Here is an 18,399-nt window from a genome sequence, read left to right on the forward strand (position 1 = left end):
GACAGTGATGTCAAATTCTTGTAAAGTTAGCTCCTGTAGGCGGACAAGAAAGTCGGTCGAATTCCCGATGTGGAGCGCACATTTGTCTAGGAAGGGTCGTAACTGGCCTGCCAGATGCTGTGCCAGGGGGTACAGCATCTGACTGCTGACTATAGGTTGTATCCCATCTTTGTGCGTCTTTGGAAGGCCATATGTCATAGTACTACCTTCGAGTGTTGGCAAAACCTCTTAATGTCCTTGTTCTCCAGCACACTATTTTTCAGCACGTTGAATGTGCTTTATTGTATCTTCTTAGTCAGGTCTGTTTTAATTTTGCAATATGCCGGATCTTCTAGTAATTGCAGCATCTTCTGTTCATCTGTCTCTCAAGAATGACAGTAGCTAGAAAAGCCTCAGATCACCAACCTCTATGGGGAAGACATGTACCATCTGTTGGAGATGCTGGATAAGCTTCGAAACCAGAAAGGAAGTTTGCTAAGTTTTCTTGCCTTCTTGTTAAGGTGCAGGGACAAATACACCATAACTACTTTCACAAAAGTTGTACATCACATACGCAAATCTGCAGTGAATCGTGTCTAGCAGAGAGCCAGCCTGGCTCTGGTCAGGGAAAGGATCCGCTACACCAGACAACAGCTTGACAAGAACATCAAGGAGCTGCTGCACCTTCACCTAAAATTATCATTTGTGCTCCAAGAATACACCTGGGAATGGGTGGGTGGTGTCACTTGAGCCCAAGCAGACTGGACGTGCTCAAAATCCGCGAAGAAGCAGAACACCTAAGTTTGCATGGCTACCTGACAAACCACAAGAAGAAACAGAGACCAAATGACGCACCATGATCACTCTCGCAGGGAAACCTTTTGACAACACAACTATAGCCGTACTTTAAAACAGGATCAATTTTGCGCCAACCTCTCCAACTCTCCCATTCATAGAAATAATATCTTCAGTAGAACAGGCTATCTGAGGGCTACCAGATGACAAGGCTGAAGAACTCAGGAGGGAAATGTGCCGGATTCTTTCAAGAGCAAGAATGGTCATGAGCAATATCTCCAGAGTGGGAAGGACAGTACTACATAACCCAGAGAAAATAGTTATAGTTGTTCTCCTAGCTGCCAAGAGGAATGTTAATATCATTCTCGACAGACGTGACTATGAACAAAGATGCTGCAATTACTAGACGATCCGGAATATCGGAAAATTAAAGCAGATACGACTAATAATATACAACAAAGCACCTCTGACTTGCTGAAAAGTGGCATGCTTCAAGGTGAGGACATCAAGAGACTTTGCCAACGCTCAGCGGTAGCACTGAGGATATATGGCCTTCCAAAGATGCACAAAGGTGGGGTGTGACTGTTAGTTAGGAACACAGGGCCACCAACGTACCCCCCTGGCACAGCATCTGGCAGGTCTGCTGCAACCCTTCCTGGGCAAATCCAGAATATGACCAACTTCATTGGCTGCCTAAAGGAGCTGACTTTACAAGAATCCGACACCATGGTCAGCTTTGATGTCGCATAACTATTTACGAAAGTTCCCCTGGAAGATTCTATCAACTTAACCAGTGAGAAATTCAGGCAGTACTGATACAACTTTTCAGGTATGTGCCAACACTGACCTACTTTCTCTTCAGTGGCGGAATGGCCATGGGGAGTGCTCTCTCTCTCTGGGGGTAGCCAAATCTATTCATGGAGAGTTTTGAAGAAGTAGCCCTGGAAACTGCCGTACTGAAGCCTGTATGTTTCTTCCTATGTGTGGACAATACATTTGTAATCTGGCCACATGGAAAGGATCAACTACAAATATTTCTACATCATCTAAGTTCCATCCATAATAACATACAGTTCACTAGGGAAACTGAGAAAGATATACAACTACTGTTTCTTGGTGTCCTCATGTAGTGCAGGTCAGATGACTCGCTAGGTCTCAGTGTGTACCTCAAGGCCACACACACTGGCCTGTATGTATGTTCTTCCAGCTGCCACCATCCAGCTCTGATTAACAGAGTGCTTAACACCTTGGTACATAGAGCACATACAATCTCGGAAAAACAGAACCTGTCGACAAAACTCAAACAACTGGAGATTGTGTTCCGCAAGAATGGATTTGGCAACTAGCAAATCCAAAGGGCCTTCCAGCAACAGAAGCCAAGTAGGGACCAAGATGAAGAACATACAGAAGAAGAGAAAAAAACTCAGACAGTGTGTAGCCCAAAATAGGGAGACTGTTGAGGCAACATAAGATCAACACAGTCTTGTGACCACCAGCTAAGACGCAAGCCTTACTAGGAATGGTGAAACATGATGTCGGCCTCAAGAAAGCGGGCATATACGATATTCGATGTGGCTGTGGTAAATCCTATATCGGCCAAACAGTTCATAGAGTGGAAGATCAATGCAAAGAACACCAACAATACACTGCCTTGGCCAACCAAGCCAATCTGCCATAGCAGAACATTGCATAAACATTGGACACATAGCAAATTATGATGATAAAAAAGTATTGGCCTCCACAAATAATTACTAGGACTGCATCTTCAAAGAGGCCATGGAAATTTGCGTAACAGACAACCTCATCAACAGGGACACTGGTTACCAATTCAGTAAGGCCTGGAAATCAGTACTAAGCTCTACCAATGAGCCACGGTGCAATCAGATACGAGATCTTCCTGCCATGTCCATCAAAGAGATACCGCAGCCCCCCACCACCACATACCGCAGCCTCCGCTTTCCCCACCACTCGATACACCATGCGCAGTCGCTACACAGAATTGCACCTGATCCACGAGGGATAAATACTAACAGCAGAGAGCAGACAGACCATTGCATTAGCACCACCTGATGATGGCAGAACGGTTATTCACCGAACTATCATGGGCATCTGACGATCATATTCAGCTGGGCACCTGAGAGAACCCATCAACAGTTGAAAAATATTTCTGATTTTCAGTTAATGCAGGCAGTTTTAGAGTTTAAATTTCTTTTCAAAAGCTTCCTGTTCGTTTATGAATTTTATATAGCAGCTTGGCTAAAGGAACTACTACTCCTATAAGCAATTTCCCCAGTGACCCCAGTTTTTTCCTGTCATTTATCAAAATTATGTTAATTCAGATATTTATGAAATATTCCATCTGTTCTTGGAGGAACATAGACACATTAAAAATTTGAATACACAGTATTAATGTTCTACAATAATATTTATTTGAGCCGGCTTTCAGCTTCTTAGGCCATCATCAGATAACTTAATTAAGTTATTCGATGATGACTTAATAGGTCAAAAGCTGGTTCAAATAAATATTATTGTAGAACATTAATACTATGTATTGACTTTTTTAATAATTCAAATCTACTTGGTTTCTGTGATTTTTTGAAATTCATGTTGACAGCTGAACTGATAGTTACGATTACCATTCTGAACTGTACAAAAACTGGTGTAATCTACTGTTGCAGAATTATTTTTTTGTGTCTTCCTTGAACAACATAATTTCCTCTGAGGAAATACTTAGATGGCGTCTGTGCCCTAGTGAACAGTGGCTAGCAGTGTGGTTGGGCACTTGCTACTGCCAAAATGCATAAAAGATGATAAATCAGAAAAGGCCAGCTGTCGCCACTCATTGGACATCCAGTTGCGATATTGGCATGAAAATTCCACACTTTGTTGCTGATGAACAACAGTCAGCATGGGTACTTAAACCAGGCATATGCTGGAGAGACATGTACACAGCAATATTTGCTGAATGGAGACGCTGTTGGTAGCCTCTTGGTTCATCTAGGCAGTCAATTGATCAGCAGTTGCACATCTGTTCACCCATACACATCTGTGCAGCTATCGCTCACCCCTGTCATCTGTGGCCCATGGTGCACCACAGCTACCTCAGCACTGTTTTGGAGGGTGGTCCCATAAGTACCCGGCCTGACCGAGATATGGCAGTTGTTGTTGAAAAATATCTCTGGATTAGAAAGTATACAATCTATGAAGCATATGTTTCAAGTTTGAAGACACCACATTGTTTAGTATTTGTTTGGCAACCATCAGCAGTGAACTTTATAAGTGAACTTGTGAAAATGTAGGAAATTGATCATCGCTATGTGCTACAAATTTTTTGTTTTGGAGAGGCCTCAGCACAACCAATATTAAAGCTGAGCTCGATTCTACTTTGCGAGAGTCTGCTCCTTCGTTGACAACAGTGAAATATTGGGTAGTAGATTTTAAACGAGGCTGTAAGAGCTGCCAAGATGAGCATCGCAGTGGTCGACCAAATGAGGTGACGACTCCAGAAATGGTGAAAAAAATCCGCAAAGCGGTACTGTATGATCGTCGACTGAAAGTGCGCGAGGGATAGTAGGCATTTCAAAAAGTGCTGTACATTGCATATTATCTGAAAATTTGGACATTCGTAAACCCAAAACTCGTAACCAGTGATCACTGTATTAAGAAAGTTGGGATTACTGTTCAGTTTCCAGCATGTTCTATGTGATCTCTAAATGAAGTTGCTTCTGCTAAAATTTAGCAACTTTGGCACAAATTTTGCTGAGATCCTCCTGAGCTCCAGGTATCCTATTAAAATGGAATAAATGGATCCAGTACTAATTTTAACCTTATTTGCAAGTTCTCTGATCATGATTTGTCTTCTTGCATCACCAGGGCCCTTACATGATCAATAATACCTGCATTTGCTAATGTTGAATGCCTTACCTGAACGTGCTTCAACTCTTCACTGATGAGTTTCCATCTTTGAAGCAGTTGTATCACGTCTTTACCTGTGTGGTACCCATTGCTTCTTCCCCAAACACTTGTTGAAACTTGTTGATTTTTTTCAACTTGAGAATTGTTAACGTAAAACAAAATTGGATGCAGTAATGTTATTCCAGTTTCTCTGTCATTGTACCCACAACGCAAAATCCAACAACTACCACTTACAAGCATTCGCTTGCCAACTGTTAGACAGACTTGTTGCTTCCACAGTCATGAAAAAATAATCAGTCATGCACACTAAATATGCCTACAGACACAGAGAGAATGAATGCCCCAATACCATTGTTTGGTTCAACAATAAGAATTAAGGTTGGATACTTTTTGAACAGGCCTAGTATTTGAACACCACATTTTTCAAAGGGTACACCCCCTCTTAACACTGATTGTAATTAGCAAAAGGTGAAATATGTTTGGGAGGGGGGATCAGTTTTGGATTCCTGAAAGGAAAGAGACAAGAGATGATATTCAATGTTTGCAATAGGACAGATAAAGCTAGAAGTTTACCGGAATACGTATGTATGTTTTTTTGATTGGGAAAGTGTGTTTCACGCAGTAGAATGGAGTGTCCTCGTGAAGACCTTGCAAGGTGTTTGTGTGGAGTGGAAGCACAGGAGACTGTTAAAGTAACTCAAGAGAAGACCAAAAGTGGTAGAAAGAACTGACGATGTCACTTTACTTGGTCACGTCCTCACAAATAGTGCTCTAAAAATTGGCCATCTTTTTCAGCTCTGTAATCCCGAGCGAAGGGTGGTTCAGAATGGAACATCTACTCTGATTAGTATATGTGTTCGAGTATTCAAAATATATATAATGTAGATCAAAATAAACTGAAATATATAAAAGAAGATAGTATACCATTTAACTAGATTGTGTGACCCAAATAATATGTATTTTTCAGAAGTTTTATTCAGGTACCACGTTAATGCTTGCAATCATTTATTTTACTTGTATTTTTTGTAATAAATAAGCCCTGCTTTCTGTCTGCCTTGAAAAAGGCAGGTTTTTAGGTTCTTCAACAATATCCCTCTTGGTAATCACAGCTATATGGTAAAATACAAAATGCCCAATAACTTTTCAAAAATATCAAAAAATTGCTTCTTCCTTATGCTTCTAAACAGTAAATGAAAAAATGTACTCTGTAAAGTCACAAAAGGTACACACTGACAATTGTTCCAACATTTTATGAAATAAGTGATAGTTGTTTAGCTCCAGCAGCTTTTGACCTTTATAGATAATTTAAAAACCAGTGTGTATTTGACTTTCATGCGAAAGATGTTTGTAAGAGTTGTAGTAATTTTTCTTATATCCACCATAAACTGGTGGCAGATTGGTGTCATTTCACCTTTTATTCTGGAAGAAGAAGAATACCAGCAACCAGCCCATTTCAGCAGAGTTACTTGCAGTGGAATTTTCACTTTGCAGAGCATCGTTTGCATATCGTCATATGCAAAAATAAATTTTTAGAGTAAACCAAATTCTTTCTCAATTAACTTTTTTGAGTATTTAATCACAACAGTTTTTCAGTTTCGAAGAAATAACATTTTTTATTCTTTTTGTTGTGGTTTGCTATTTAAAATCTGTGTCAATTTCATAACAGTAATTTACAGCTAGAAGTAACTAATAGTTGGGTAAATTTCTTGCAGATATTAGTCATGCCATGTTTATATGTTGTGTGTCTTTCTTGGAAAATGCTGTTCTCTCTGTAGTTTCAGTGTAAATGGTTTAGTAATTTAGCTTCCAATTTTTTTCTCTTCTTTTCTTTAACTCATTCAGTACCTATGCCTATCAATCTGATTTATTATCCCATCAGTGCTGTTCTATGCAGCCACCTCCTGATGTGATAGATAGATAGTATTGATATCATTGGTGCTGACAGGTGCAGTACGAAATGTGGAGTTCAAGATTCCTCCCGGCGTGCATAAACTTCCAGATGGAACACGGTCGAAGGTGAACAAATATTACTGTGATACTTGTAGTGTCTCCTTAAACTCCGAGATACAGCTGGAGCAGGTGTGTATCATATTAGTAAGAAAAAAAGGGGGTGGGGAGGGTAGAATTCCAAACAGAAGTGAGAACTATGAAATTATAAGACATTACTAACCTTCAGGGAGCAAAATTACTGTACTGCTGATTGATAAATGTGAAAGTACAAAAAAATTCTATCCTGCGATGAGGAAGGAACTAATAGTTCAAAAAGGTAGGACAATTTTTTGTGCTGTATGTGTGTCTGTTGTCAGTACTGGCCTACCATTCTATCTCCTTGTAATTTTATAGTTTTTCTCAAGGGAATTTTCTTTTTTGTATAATTAACATATGTGAGACTAATTCAGTGGCATTTGTAACCTATAGAAATATGTTTCTCTTAAGATAACAGTTGCAGTTAAGGAGTGCTCTATAGCAGATCAATGTCGAAGTACAGAAATATGCTTGTAACAGAAAACAACATTCACATCAGCTTTTGAGCTCTAGCAATTTTTTTTGCTAAAATGCACACATTCACATACACAACCACCCATACACTCAAAAGTACACTCCCATGGCCACAGCAAGACTGGTTATTGATACTGGATTATTGAAAGCAGTTACTGAGGTGTAGGGGTTCGAGAGGCGCAGAGAAAGAAGGTTAAAAGTGAGGTGAAGCAATGGGAACAGGTTAGCAGAGTTTTGGGTCGGGGGATTGTGAGCATGCAGTATATGTTGAATAGACAATTCTCATCTGCATAGTTCAGAGAGACATGGGCTTGAAGTGAGTAACAAAATGGCCCCCATAGTGAAGCAGTTATTGAAGACATTTTTTATATGGTGTGCAGCGTGCCTAGCAACTAGATGTCAAGTTTGCAGTTTGTGACAGTGTGGTGGGGGCCATTAATGTGAATATACAGTTGGTTACTTTGTCATGCCTACATAGAAAGCTGTACAGTAACTGAGCATGGCTACTTTCACACGTGACCCTGCCTTTTATTGGGTAGGAAATGCTTGTGACTGGACTGTTGTAGGAGATGGTTGGTGAATGTATGGGTTGTGTATTGCAACTTGACTGACAGCAAGGGAATGACCCATGCGGTGTAGGATATTACGTAAGTTGGGAGAGTTTTGGAATACTACTTTGCGGATTTGGGTAGGCTTTTGTGTAGATTGTCCCTCATCTCAGGGTACAACAAGAATTGGTTGAAACACTGGTGGAGGATGTGGTTTTTCAAGGTTTTTCAAGGCCAGAGTGATACCAAATGATCAGAGGAGTACTGTTTCAGTGGCTGGTTAACATGTTTACTAGTGTCAGAGGAGACAATGACATGGGAGATTTGTTAGGGATGAGCTAGGTGGGATATTGTCTGTCAGTAAGGGCTCTGGTAACATTATCAGTATATTTTGACAGCTCTGCTTCCCACCATAGGTGCAGCGTCCACATATGGTGAGGCTGTAAGGAAGAGATGTTTTGACATGGAAAGGGTAACAGCTGTCAAAGTGTAGGTACTGTTGGTGGATGATGCAGTTGACATGACAGATGTGCTTATGGAGACATCTACGAGTTGTTGATCAACATCTAGGAAGGTGTATCGACAAGTCCAGAAGGACCAGGTAAAGTAGATTTGGTGATAAGTATTAAGTTATGGAGGAAAGAGCAAAGGTTGCCCTTGCCATGAGTCCAAATCATGAAAGTGTCATCAGTGAACTTGAACCAGGCAAGAGGTTTTAGATGTTGAATGGATTTCTCCAGGTGGCCTGTAAAAATGTTGGCACAGGATGAATCCATCTGCTCCTACACACCTGCAACCCCCCCTCCCCCCCCCCCCCCCCATCCCCCACCTACCTTTTACCTGTTCCCCAAACTCCAGCAACCCAACCCCTCACACCTCTCTGCTGGTCATTCCATTGGTGCTGCATATAATGGTCCTTTGTTGAGCAACCCAAACTGTTGTCCATAACCTTCCATACTACATTCGAGACATTGGAATCTTTCGTCACCACCTCTCCACAGTTCCTGTCACATTATCACCAGACACTTGTTGGTCACTGTGGATGCGACATCAGTGTACACCAACATCTCCCATACTACACCAACATCCCCCACATCTTGTGACCATGGGACACTACCTTTCCCAGTGTCCGCCTCAAACTAAAGCCTCACCCTTTTTCCTGATCGTCCTAGCTAGCCACATTGTGAGACCCACATTTATTTCACTTTGCAATGCCAAATCTACAGACAAATTTGTTGGTACTGGCATGCATACTCGCATGGTACCATCCTATGCCAACTTATTTATCGGCCATCTGCAGGAATCCTTCCTATCCAGTCAACACCTAAAACCTCTCATCTAGTTCTGATACATTGACATTTTCATGGTTTAGACCCACAGCAGGGACAACCTTTGCTCTTTCCTCCATAACCTCAGCATGTATTCCCAAATCAGCTTCATTTGGTCCTTCTCAACTCATTGAACCACCTTCTAAATGTCAGTCTTCCTCTCTGATGGCTCCATAAATATGTCTTTCCATAACAAATGCACCAACCACCAGCAGTACCTCCACTTTAACAGCTGTAACTCATTCCATGTCAAAAAGTCTCTTCTTTACAGCCTCACTATCTGTGGATGGTGCATCTAGTTGAAAGCAGAAGCTGTTTAAGTATACCAATAACCTTACTAGACCCTTTACTGACACACAATATCCTATCCGTCAATAAATAAATCTCCCATGCCATCTTCTCTTCTGACACCTGTAAACCTGTTAACCACCTACTGACCAGCACTCCTCTGATCACTCATTATCATCCTGGCCTAGAAAATCCCAACCATATTCTTCACCAGCAATAAACAAATATAAATTATTTAAACTCCTTCATTTCTAGTTAGCGCGTCGTCTGTGGTATCACTATTTTAAATCATCATCATCCTAACAGGACAGCTGTGAAACTTATTTCTTCATTGCCACTAATGTTTGGCTGTTTCTTCTGAATATGTTGTAATTTCTAAATTTGGGATTATGATGGGACCTGAGAACACGGCCTCTTTCTTCCTTTTTTCGTAATAAACAGCAGATTTCTCTTCTGTACTGACGTGAGAATGCCACAATGTCTCTTGGTTCCAAATACATTGTCTCCCTGCTGCTCTCTTAATGGCTTTGTAGAACTAACAGCTGACACACACCTTATAGTTCCCATCATACCTCACAATGAGTGCCGAGAACATTGCTGCATGAAACTATGCAGCTAGCTTCACTCTAGAGTTTTACCATTTCCTGTAGAAATGTGTGATATTTTTGCGTATGTATCCAATTTTAATACCAGTTCAATTCTGAGTATGATTGAATTCAGGCAAACTGCAGTTTAAATGTGACAGATGTTCACAAAAAGCCAAAGTGTACAATGTAGATTCCCATGGTTGATAACATGGAGAAATTTGCTGCCTGCACAACACCCTTCCTCCCTTCATCCCCACACTTGTCATAGTTCTCACTTCTCAGCCTAGTTGGTGCTAGTTTCCCCTGTAACTATTCCATAGCACCATGCTTGAGCAACAGTGAAACACGGATGGCAATATCTTCTAGTGTGCAGGTAATATGTAACAACAGCAACCAGTATGTAATTATAAGGTAGCAATCACAATTCAGTCCAATTCTCAAACGTTCGCTCATCTCATGATGCTTGAGCAACAGTGAAACACGGATGGCAATATCTTCTAGTGTGCAGGTAATATGTAACAACAGCAACCAGTATGTAATTATAAGGTAGCAATCACAATTCAGTCCAATTCTCAAACGTTCGCTCATCTCATGATCTGGCGACATCTGTTGGTACTAACATCACAACGGGTCTTGATGCTGTAATTTATTCTCGTGACAGCAATTAGAGTCAGTTTAATATGATTTATTTTCTTTGTTAAGACATTTCATTCTGTATTAATTTTCCCTCATGTTTCATCTGAATGTCACCATTATGTTCAAAAGCTGGTTAAAAGCTGGTATCATTTTCACCTTCTGTTCCAATACATGAACAGTGACCAAATTTCTCATTTGCAAACCACTTAGTAAATCATTACAGTCTCACATAATCAAGTAAAATGTTGATCTGGGTTTGTAATCAAGTAATGTTTATTGAAAGACAACATTTCTGCTTTTGAATGTTATCTTTACTTAAAAAGCAGCATTAATGTTTGTACACAGTATCCATATATGTACGAGAACTTTTATTACAAAGTTGTTCACATACAACAAGAGTTTGTAAGATGATAGAATTTAGTGCTATTTCATCATGTGTTTCATGAAATTGTCAATTTTTAAGCAGAACATTGGCTTGTTTTAGTGTCTAGTTCACAGTTTTGTGACTATCTCATGCACTAGCGCCACAAATCATAGGTCATGTGATTGTTCAAGGAAGATCAGTACTGTACTGAGTGCTTCAGTGTATTGGGAAATGTCAAGCCTATTCAAACACAAGTATTGTTTGCTAAACTCTACCCTTCAGAATTCTTCAAAATAAACTTTGTACCAGACCTCAGTGGCCAAAGCTTCATCTGTAAATAATGTAAGATGGCCCCTATAATCATCCATTAAACAATGTAAAAATGTTGAACTCAGAGGACATAGTTTAATCTGCGAATATAAAATGACCCTGTATTTTTCGAATCTTTTTTTTCTCCTGCTGACTCTTCCTCGTATTTTTCCCTACTCCATCTCCATCTGCAAGAGCTTAGGTAACTGCTTTTAATAATCATTGTTGCAATGGCCATGGGAGTGCAAGTTCAGATGTCTGTGTAATTATCTGTGTGAATGTGTGTTCTTTAACTAGAAAAAGAGCTAGTGCTCAAAAGCTACTGTGAAGCTGTTTGGTTTGTGTGTTTCTGTACTCGGCTGATCCGCTATAGGTGAGTGATTTATTGTACATATTGTTCCAGCCAGGAATTTCCATTATGTTTAAACTTGCAGATAAATTTTTCATATTTATATTTAAGCAACTTTTCACTTGAATGTAGTGATAAGAAGTGAAACCAAAGAAAATAACATTAAAAATAATTTGAAATGTTGTCTACAAAAAATTTCCAGAGAAATAGTTAAATGAAAGTTGGGCAAGCCTGTGAAGAATACAAACACTTTGAGCAGGAGTGGAGTATGATAGGCCAAAGAGATTTGGAATAGAGCTAATAGAAAATAATACTGTAAACTTTACTTCTGTGGCTTTGATAACATTGTTTTGTCGATGATGAAACCAGAGATGGTGACTTGATTATCTCACACACTTTTTTATTAGACATTCTAACAGTTACAAGCAATATGTAGATCATCAGAATTTTGCTAAAGAATAACCACTAATCTTCTTCTTCTTCTTCTTCTTCTTCTTCTTCTTTTTGCCAGTAAGTAATGCAACACCTTCTCAGTTTAAAAAATGTGGAATTTGTTGTGGGGCGTCATCAAATGTACTGCTTTAGCTTCTTTAGTTTCACGAAGCTCAAAGAGATGGCAGTGCTTGGTGTCTGCAGCAGAGGTGCTCTCTAAGCAGAGAGGTATCATTGAGTTTCTTTTGGCACAAAACCAGAGCATCACAGATACTCAAAGGCACTTGCAGAATGTCTGTGGAGACCTGGCAGTGAACAGCAGTGTGGTGAGTCGTTCATTGAGGCGTCTGCAATCATCTCAACAAGGTCGCGCAAACCTAACCGATCTCCTGCGCGCTGGCCAGACCCACTTATCTGTGACTCTTGCAATGTTGTAACATGCGAACACTCTCATTTGAGGTAATCGATGAATCACAATAAAATGAACTCCTTCTCCATGACAATGCAAGGCCTATTAAAAGCCTGCGCACCCAAAAGAAGCTCACAGAACTTCAGTGGACTGCCCTTCCTTGTCTACTGTACAGCCCAGATCTCACATCTTTAGGCCTCCATCTGTTTGGTCTGGTGAAGGCTGCATTCCACGGGAAACCATATGTGGATAGTGAGGAAGTTATTGATGCAGCAAGATGTTAGCTCCGATATCAACCAGTATAGTGGTACCATGCGGGGACGGGGGTACAAGTCCATCCAATAAGGTGGCATAAGGCTGTCACAATGAACAGAGATTTTGTTGAAAAATAGGGTGGTTTAGCCAAAAGATTGGGGAATAATATGATTTATTGCAATACTGAATAAAACCAACCCCCTTTCAGAAAAAGAAAAAATATGTTGCTGTACTTATTGAATGTCCCTGTATTTATGGTATGTGAAGTTCAGAACTCAAATAGCAACTAGCAAGTAATTTGATGCAACTCTCAAAAAGACTTGAGAAAATGAATTTTGAAGTTTTCTGAAAAACTTTAATTCACTAAATGTTTTATCCATGAGTCTCATGACTCATTTTGTAGCTTTAGAGAATGGTAATAAGGTAATTGACGGTTTACTGGTTTGAATCTCACTAGTTGTCATCCTCCTCCCTTTCAGTTCAAATATCTGCATAATTTAAATCATTAAAATATAAAATTTATCAAATATATGCCAATTAACACGTCTGTTCATAATTTTTTATGGAAAATGCACATCTTTTTGTTTCGAATTATTTATAGCTTGCAAAATTCCAATTTTTATTGTAAATACAAATTCTTAATTATTGAAATTTTATAAAACATTGTTAATAAAGATTTTTTAAAGTAAGGAAACATCACAAATTAAATTCTGTAAGCAAAAATGAAAAATAAAATACTTGATATTTAGCTTTGCCTTTGTTTTATACCACAGATGTGGTCAAACATGTGCCAGAGTGATAAACATTGTGAAAACAATAGTTTTCATGGCATCGAGCACACCGCACAAATGGTGCATTTTTATGCTCACACTTATTGCTGCTGAAACCACACCCTCCTCCCCCCTCCACTGGCCCTCCAATCCATCAATTGAAAAGCAGACTTATTCATGTTCATGAAGATATCTCTTTCAACACCAAGTTTTGAAGCAAATCACATGTACCTGATCGTTTCACTGAAGCCTGGAGAGGACAGCAGGGGATGAGTAGTTAAATGGATTTTTATGAAGTTTTCTCTATCGTTGATTTCGCATCCTTGTTCTATCAGATGCTTCAATCAGTTGTATAGATACTTAATGAAGTTTTTTACTTGAGGTAAAAATACATGTCACAAGGCTGTACTAATTGGAGCACTTTTGTTTACAAGTATGTAGACACGCTGAACACACTGTTGTCTGCTAACTGTGATTGACTGTGCTGAAAAAGCTGTTAGCACCTGTCGAGATGATTTCACAAGATGCAGCTTCTAAATTGGTCAACGGTCTTTAACTCTTCATAAAGGCAATAAGCAAAGGCAACTGCCATCAACTAATAGTAAAATGTATTTAGTATGTAATGTTTTATAAAATATAGATAATTAAGAACAAAGAAGGAGACATGCAGATTTATAAAAACTATGATTAGATATACTACTTAATTGACAATAATTAGAAAATATTTGATAGGTTTTACATTTACATAGGCTTTCTGAACTGATTTGTAATAGTTCATTGTGTCACTGTGGTGCCACCCGCTGCTCAAATTACTGCTGTAGATGCAGTATGATGTGCCAGAGCCATATGCTGAACACAATGACCTTCCGTCCCAGTAGAGCCATGTAACTATCTGGAGCCCAGTCTTCTTGCGACTGTATATTCTTGTAACCATCGCTGCCAGCCATCATCTAAGTGGCTACATTCCTGCCAAGTCTATCTCAAATATCACAGAGGGAATGTCCAGCTCATTGTAGCTGTATTACAAGATCCCATTCAAACAGTGAGGTGTTGATAATGGTGTCTGTGTCACCTGAAAGGCATTCTTGGCTAACATAACTCACCAGTCCAATCTCAAAAGTGACTTATACTCAAGGCTGTTACAGCATGAATTTAAAGCAAACCTCATTGGCATGCTCATAATGGTACTAGTAGCGCTACTCTTATGCAACTGGTGGAAAATTTGAATAGACATCATCTTTCAGATGTAGAAACACACCTACCAACTTTTAACACAACTCTTTCTTAGTGTTATGATTTTTTCCCATCAATTTATATGGCTGTATCTTTCAATTCCATTGACTTAGAAGCTTAAATGTTTTACACCACCAAGGGACCATAGACCTTGGTAATTGACATAAATTTCAACTTGCTACCTTACCCTTCTCCGAGTAGAAGGGCTCTTACGAGACAGACAACAAAGTGTAAATTTATTTTGTGATTGATTAAAAATTAACAAGTTTCTCCTTTGCTTGTACTTTGAAACCTGGCTTCTTGCCAAATTTTATGATTCTAGTCAATGGTAGGTACCCCTCTAGGTTTCAATAAGTGAGTTTGTGAGTATAGAAGTATGTGACATAGTAGCCAAATCTTTTTGACTCAGGAGCTTAAATTTTTCACATCACCAGGGGCTGTATACCTTAGTGCACAACATCAATTTCAACTTAATAACTCCATCCAGACCTTAGAAAAAGGGTTCTTAAAAGTCAGATGGACAGATAAAAGACAGACAATAAAGTAATCCTGTAAGTTTTCTTATTTTACTGATATGGAACCTTAAAAATTACAAAAATCCAATTGCTGGATGGTCTCCTTTTAATATCTTGTATGAATAAATTAAATGCAAAAGATATCTTGTGCTAAATTGGCCACAATGTTATGTGAACTTAGTCATAGATTACAGTGTTTTAATTCTGCTTCTTAATGACATATTATGAGTTACTTCAAACAGTTGTATTTTTATAGGTTGGAAAAATACGATCGAAGGAGTCAGTCACAAATCTTCGACTGAATGAAGAAGTGCAGTTGTTAAGACACTGGTCTTGGATTTGGGAAGAGCATGGTTCAGATCCAACCATACCATTGGGACTTGCGTTTCCCTTAGTTTTCATTAAAAAAATGCTTGCATAATCTAATTTTAAAGCTATTTTACTCCGTGTAAGAAGGGAATTAACCGAATTATACACCTCTACAGTGGCATGATGTTTGAGATGTTAAATGCTTCTGAAAAAGTAGTAGTGCAGTATATTCAGATATCAAGGACTTTATTTTAAAAGGAAACCTCGTTATGCAACAGAATTAGTTGCCATTTGCTGTTTGTTTTTACTGAATTAAAGGAAAAAGATTTTTTTCATTTCACTCATTCATACAATGTGAGAACTGTGATATACATATTAAATAGCATGAATAGAGCTGTATTCCATCTTTTGGCCATGGTTTAAAGAAAATGCACAGTTGATATGAGTTCAGCAGATGTTTTATCAGTTATGACAATTATCAAGGATCTTTTTTAAGTAATGAAAGCCTATATTCATCCATTTTATCAAGTTCTGTCTGCCAGGCAAAATTCACTTGTTGGGTTTTTATCTTTGTAATTAAGATTTTGGTGTGCACTGATTACTCAGTCTTATTTAATGGACATTTTGATACTTTCACTCCTATCATGTTCCCACAGGATATGCAAATTTTTCTGCCAGGGAGATTTGATTGGTTAAACATCTCAATAGTTTTCTCAGAGGGACTTGTGTAGTTATGTGATCAGCTTACACGCAACAAAAAGGAGAAAGAAGAACAGTCTACCATGTTTTAAATCAGTTTACCATGGAAGACCTGAATAAGACTATTAATGCTAGAATGGAAAGACAGTATGTGTAGATGATGAATGCATTGAACTACAGTGAAACCCCACTTTTACACTTTTCTAGGGACTTCAAAAAAGTAGTGTAAAATGCGGGAAAATGTAAAATGTGGGAAATGACATGTTAAGCTATAAAAGTTATATATAGGATACCTCATTGCATTTTTGCACTTTATGTATGTGCACGTAATAGGCATCAAAATACTCTTGTTGGGACTTGTTTATTATCTACTAATGGTTTTATTATCTAATAAAAACCACTGATATAATGGAAACTGATAATTGGGAAGCAGAAATGTTTGACTCAATTTCATAGTAATTTCAGTGTTTTTGGAACACCTGCAGCTGTTATTCATCATTTAAATAATAATGAAACCAGTTGCAGCCATCACATACCCCTCTTGACGATCACATTTTCTGGCCATCCTCACAGACTGCTGGTGCTCCTCAGGTTCTACCTGGAACATGGCCACAGTGGCATTAGAACCTCCACCCATATCATCATCATCACCAGCAGTAGAAACTGACAGCTGAACCAGGTAAGGACTGGCAACACATGAAGGTTGAGTCACTTCCTCCATCACCGCAGTCACTGACGGTCTCAATGCCTCAGCAGCAACCACAGACTCAAGTGGACCAGGCATACAAGACACCATGGGAATGAAACGTGGAAACTGAGATGCCATTAGAGGCACTGGGAGCACTACCCCACAATGCTCCCCCTTGTCGCGGCAAATGAAGCACAGATTTGGTCATTTCTGTCCCAGTGCACCTGTTAAAGGTGGCAGAGATTTGGTATCATTACTGACTTTAACATCAGTATCCAGATGCACGCACCAGCATTGTCTGTTCACAGTTGTATGGTTTCACAGCCATGCCAGTGGCAGCAAGGACACTGTGTGAGTTGGCAACCGGTAGTGTAGGCAACGAGTAAAGTGAGTGCGCATTCCTCGGTCAGTTGCGTTTATGCGTCTGAAGCTTTCCAATCGCCATTGTTACTATTCACACCCAGTGACATCCTTGTCTTGGTGATTCCTCTCATTTTGCTATTCATGCTTTGGTTGTACACCGTTGACGATTGTAGGCCTTACGTTTGAATTCCTGTTGGTTTTGTTCTTTTGGATTGGTGTTTGGCTTGCCGTCATCCACTTGATTCTTTGGCCACTTGCCATTTTTTCTGAAACCATCTAGTACCACTACCCACTAGTGTAGTGTGTCATTAAAAGGACAATATAGAAATGTAACAGAGTTGTTGCCTTCATCTACTTCATAAACAACCACAATTCCATAGATAGATAGACAGACAGTATACCTACACTAGAAGAAGCAGGTATCAACAAAACCACGAGTTAATCAGTTGATACTTTGTTCTAAGATATCAGATACACCAGGATTGCTTGTAAATCTTTTTATTGATTACCAGTTTCAACAAATCTGTGCTGTCATCATCCAATCTTGTAACAGATCTCTCAAAACCAGTAATCAGTGAAAAGGTTTACAAGTGATCTTGACATACCTGATGTTTCAGGATAATATAACATTTCATATCATCCCCAACAGCTGATCCAACATGTATAACAGTTAGTTGAACAGACATGTCTTAAAAAAAAAAATCCTGCAACAAGTTTCCGAAGCCTTTGGAATTAACATTGGAGTTTGGCAGAACAGTAGCCTCTCACTGATGCTCTTAGAGAATGAGATAAAGAACTATGAGAGAGAAACATCAAAGGGATCCAACTGCGCCAAGGAAGAAGAAAATTCAAGTTGAAGTGTCTCACTTTAGACAGACATGTACTAATGGCAGAAACACTTACAAAATAGCAGCTAAAACTGAATTATAAATATCATATGAGAAATGGAATACATTGAAAATAAGCACAACAGAGAAAAATATATACAAACACACCAAGGAAAATAAAAAGAATTGATAAGTTAGGTATTTGGACGAATGGAGAGAATCAGATGGATTAAATAACATGATAAGCAAGGAAAGATTAAAGAAAATAAAATTATCAAACAATCTCACCCAAAAATGATATA

At 39.0% G+C, this 18,399-nt stretch overlaps 1 protein-coding gene across 6 annotated transcripts in view; it reads left to right on the forward strand.

Annotated features, from left to right (window-relative positions):
- The window catches only part of LOC126457154 (zinc finger protein 385B-like), a 135,514-nt gene that overhangs the window by 109,956 nt on the left and 7,159 nt on the right, over positions 1-18,399 (forward strand). For 4 of the 6 annotated variants that reach the window (XM_050093231.1, XM_050093229.1, XM_050093226.1 and 1 more), the window contains one exon: positions 6,635-6,768. In XM_050093231.1, the coding sequence (XP_049949188.1) occupies positions 6,635-6,768 (134 nt within the window). Of the gene's footprint in view, positions 1-6,634; positions 6,769-15,467; positions 15,695-16,792; positions 17,087-18,399 lie in introns of those variants that run through there. The other 2 variants (XM_050093232.1, XM_050093230.1) reach the window with 2 other exon arrangements.

This window comes from Schistocerca serialis, chromosome 2, assembly GCF_023864345.2.
Source record: "Schistocerca serialis cubense isolate TAMUIC-IGC-003099 chromosome 2, iqSchSeri2.2, whole genome shotgun sequence".
NCBI classification, from domain to species: Eukaryota; Metazoa; Arthropoda; class Insecta; order Orthoptera; family Acrididae; genus Schistocerca; species Schistocerca serialis.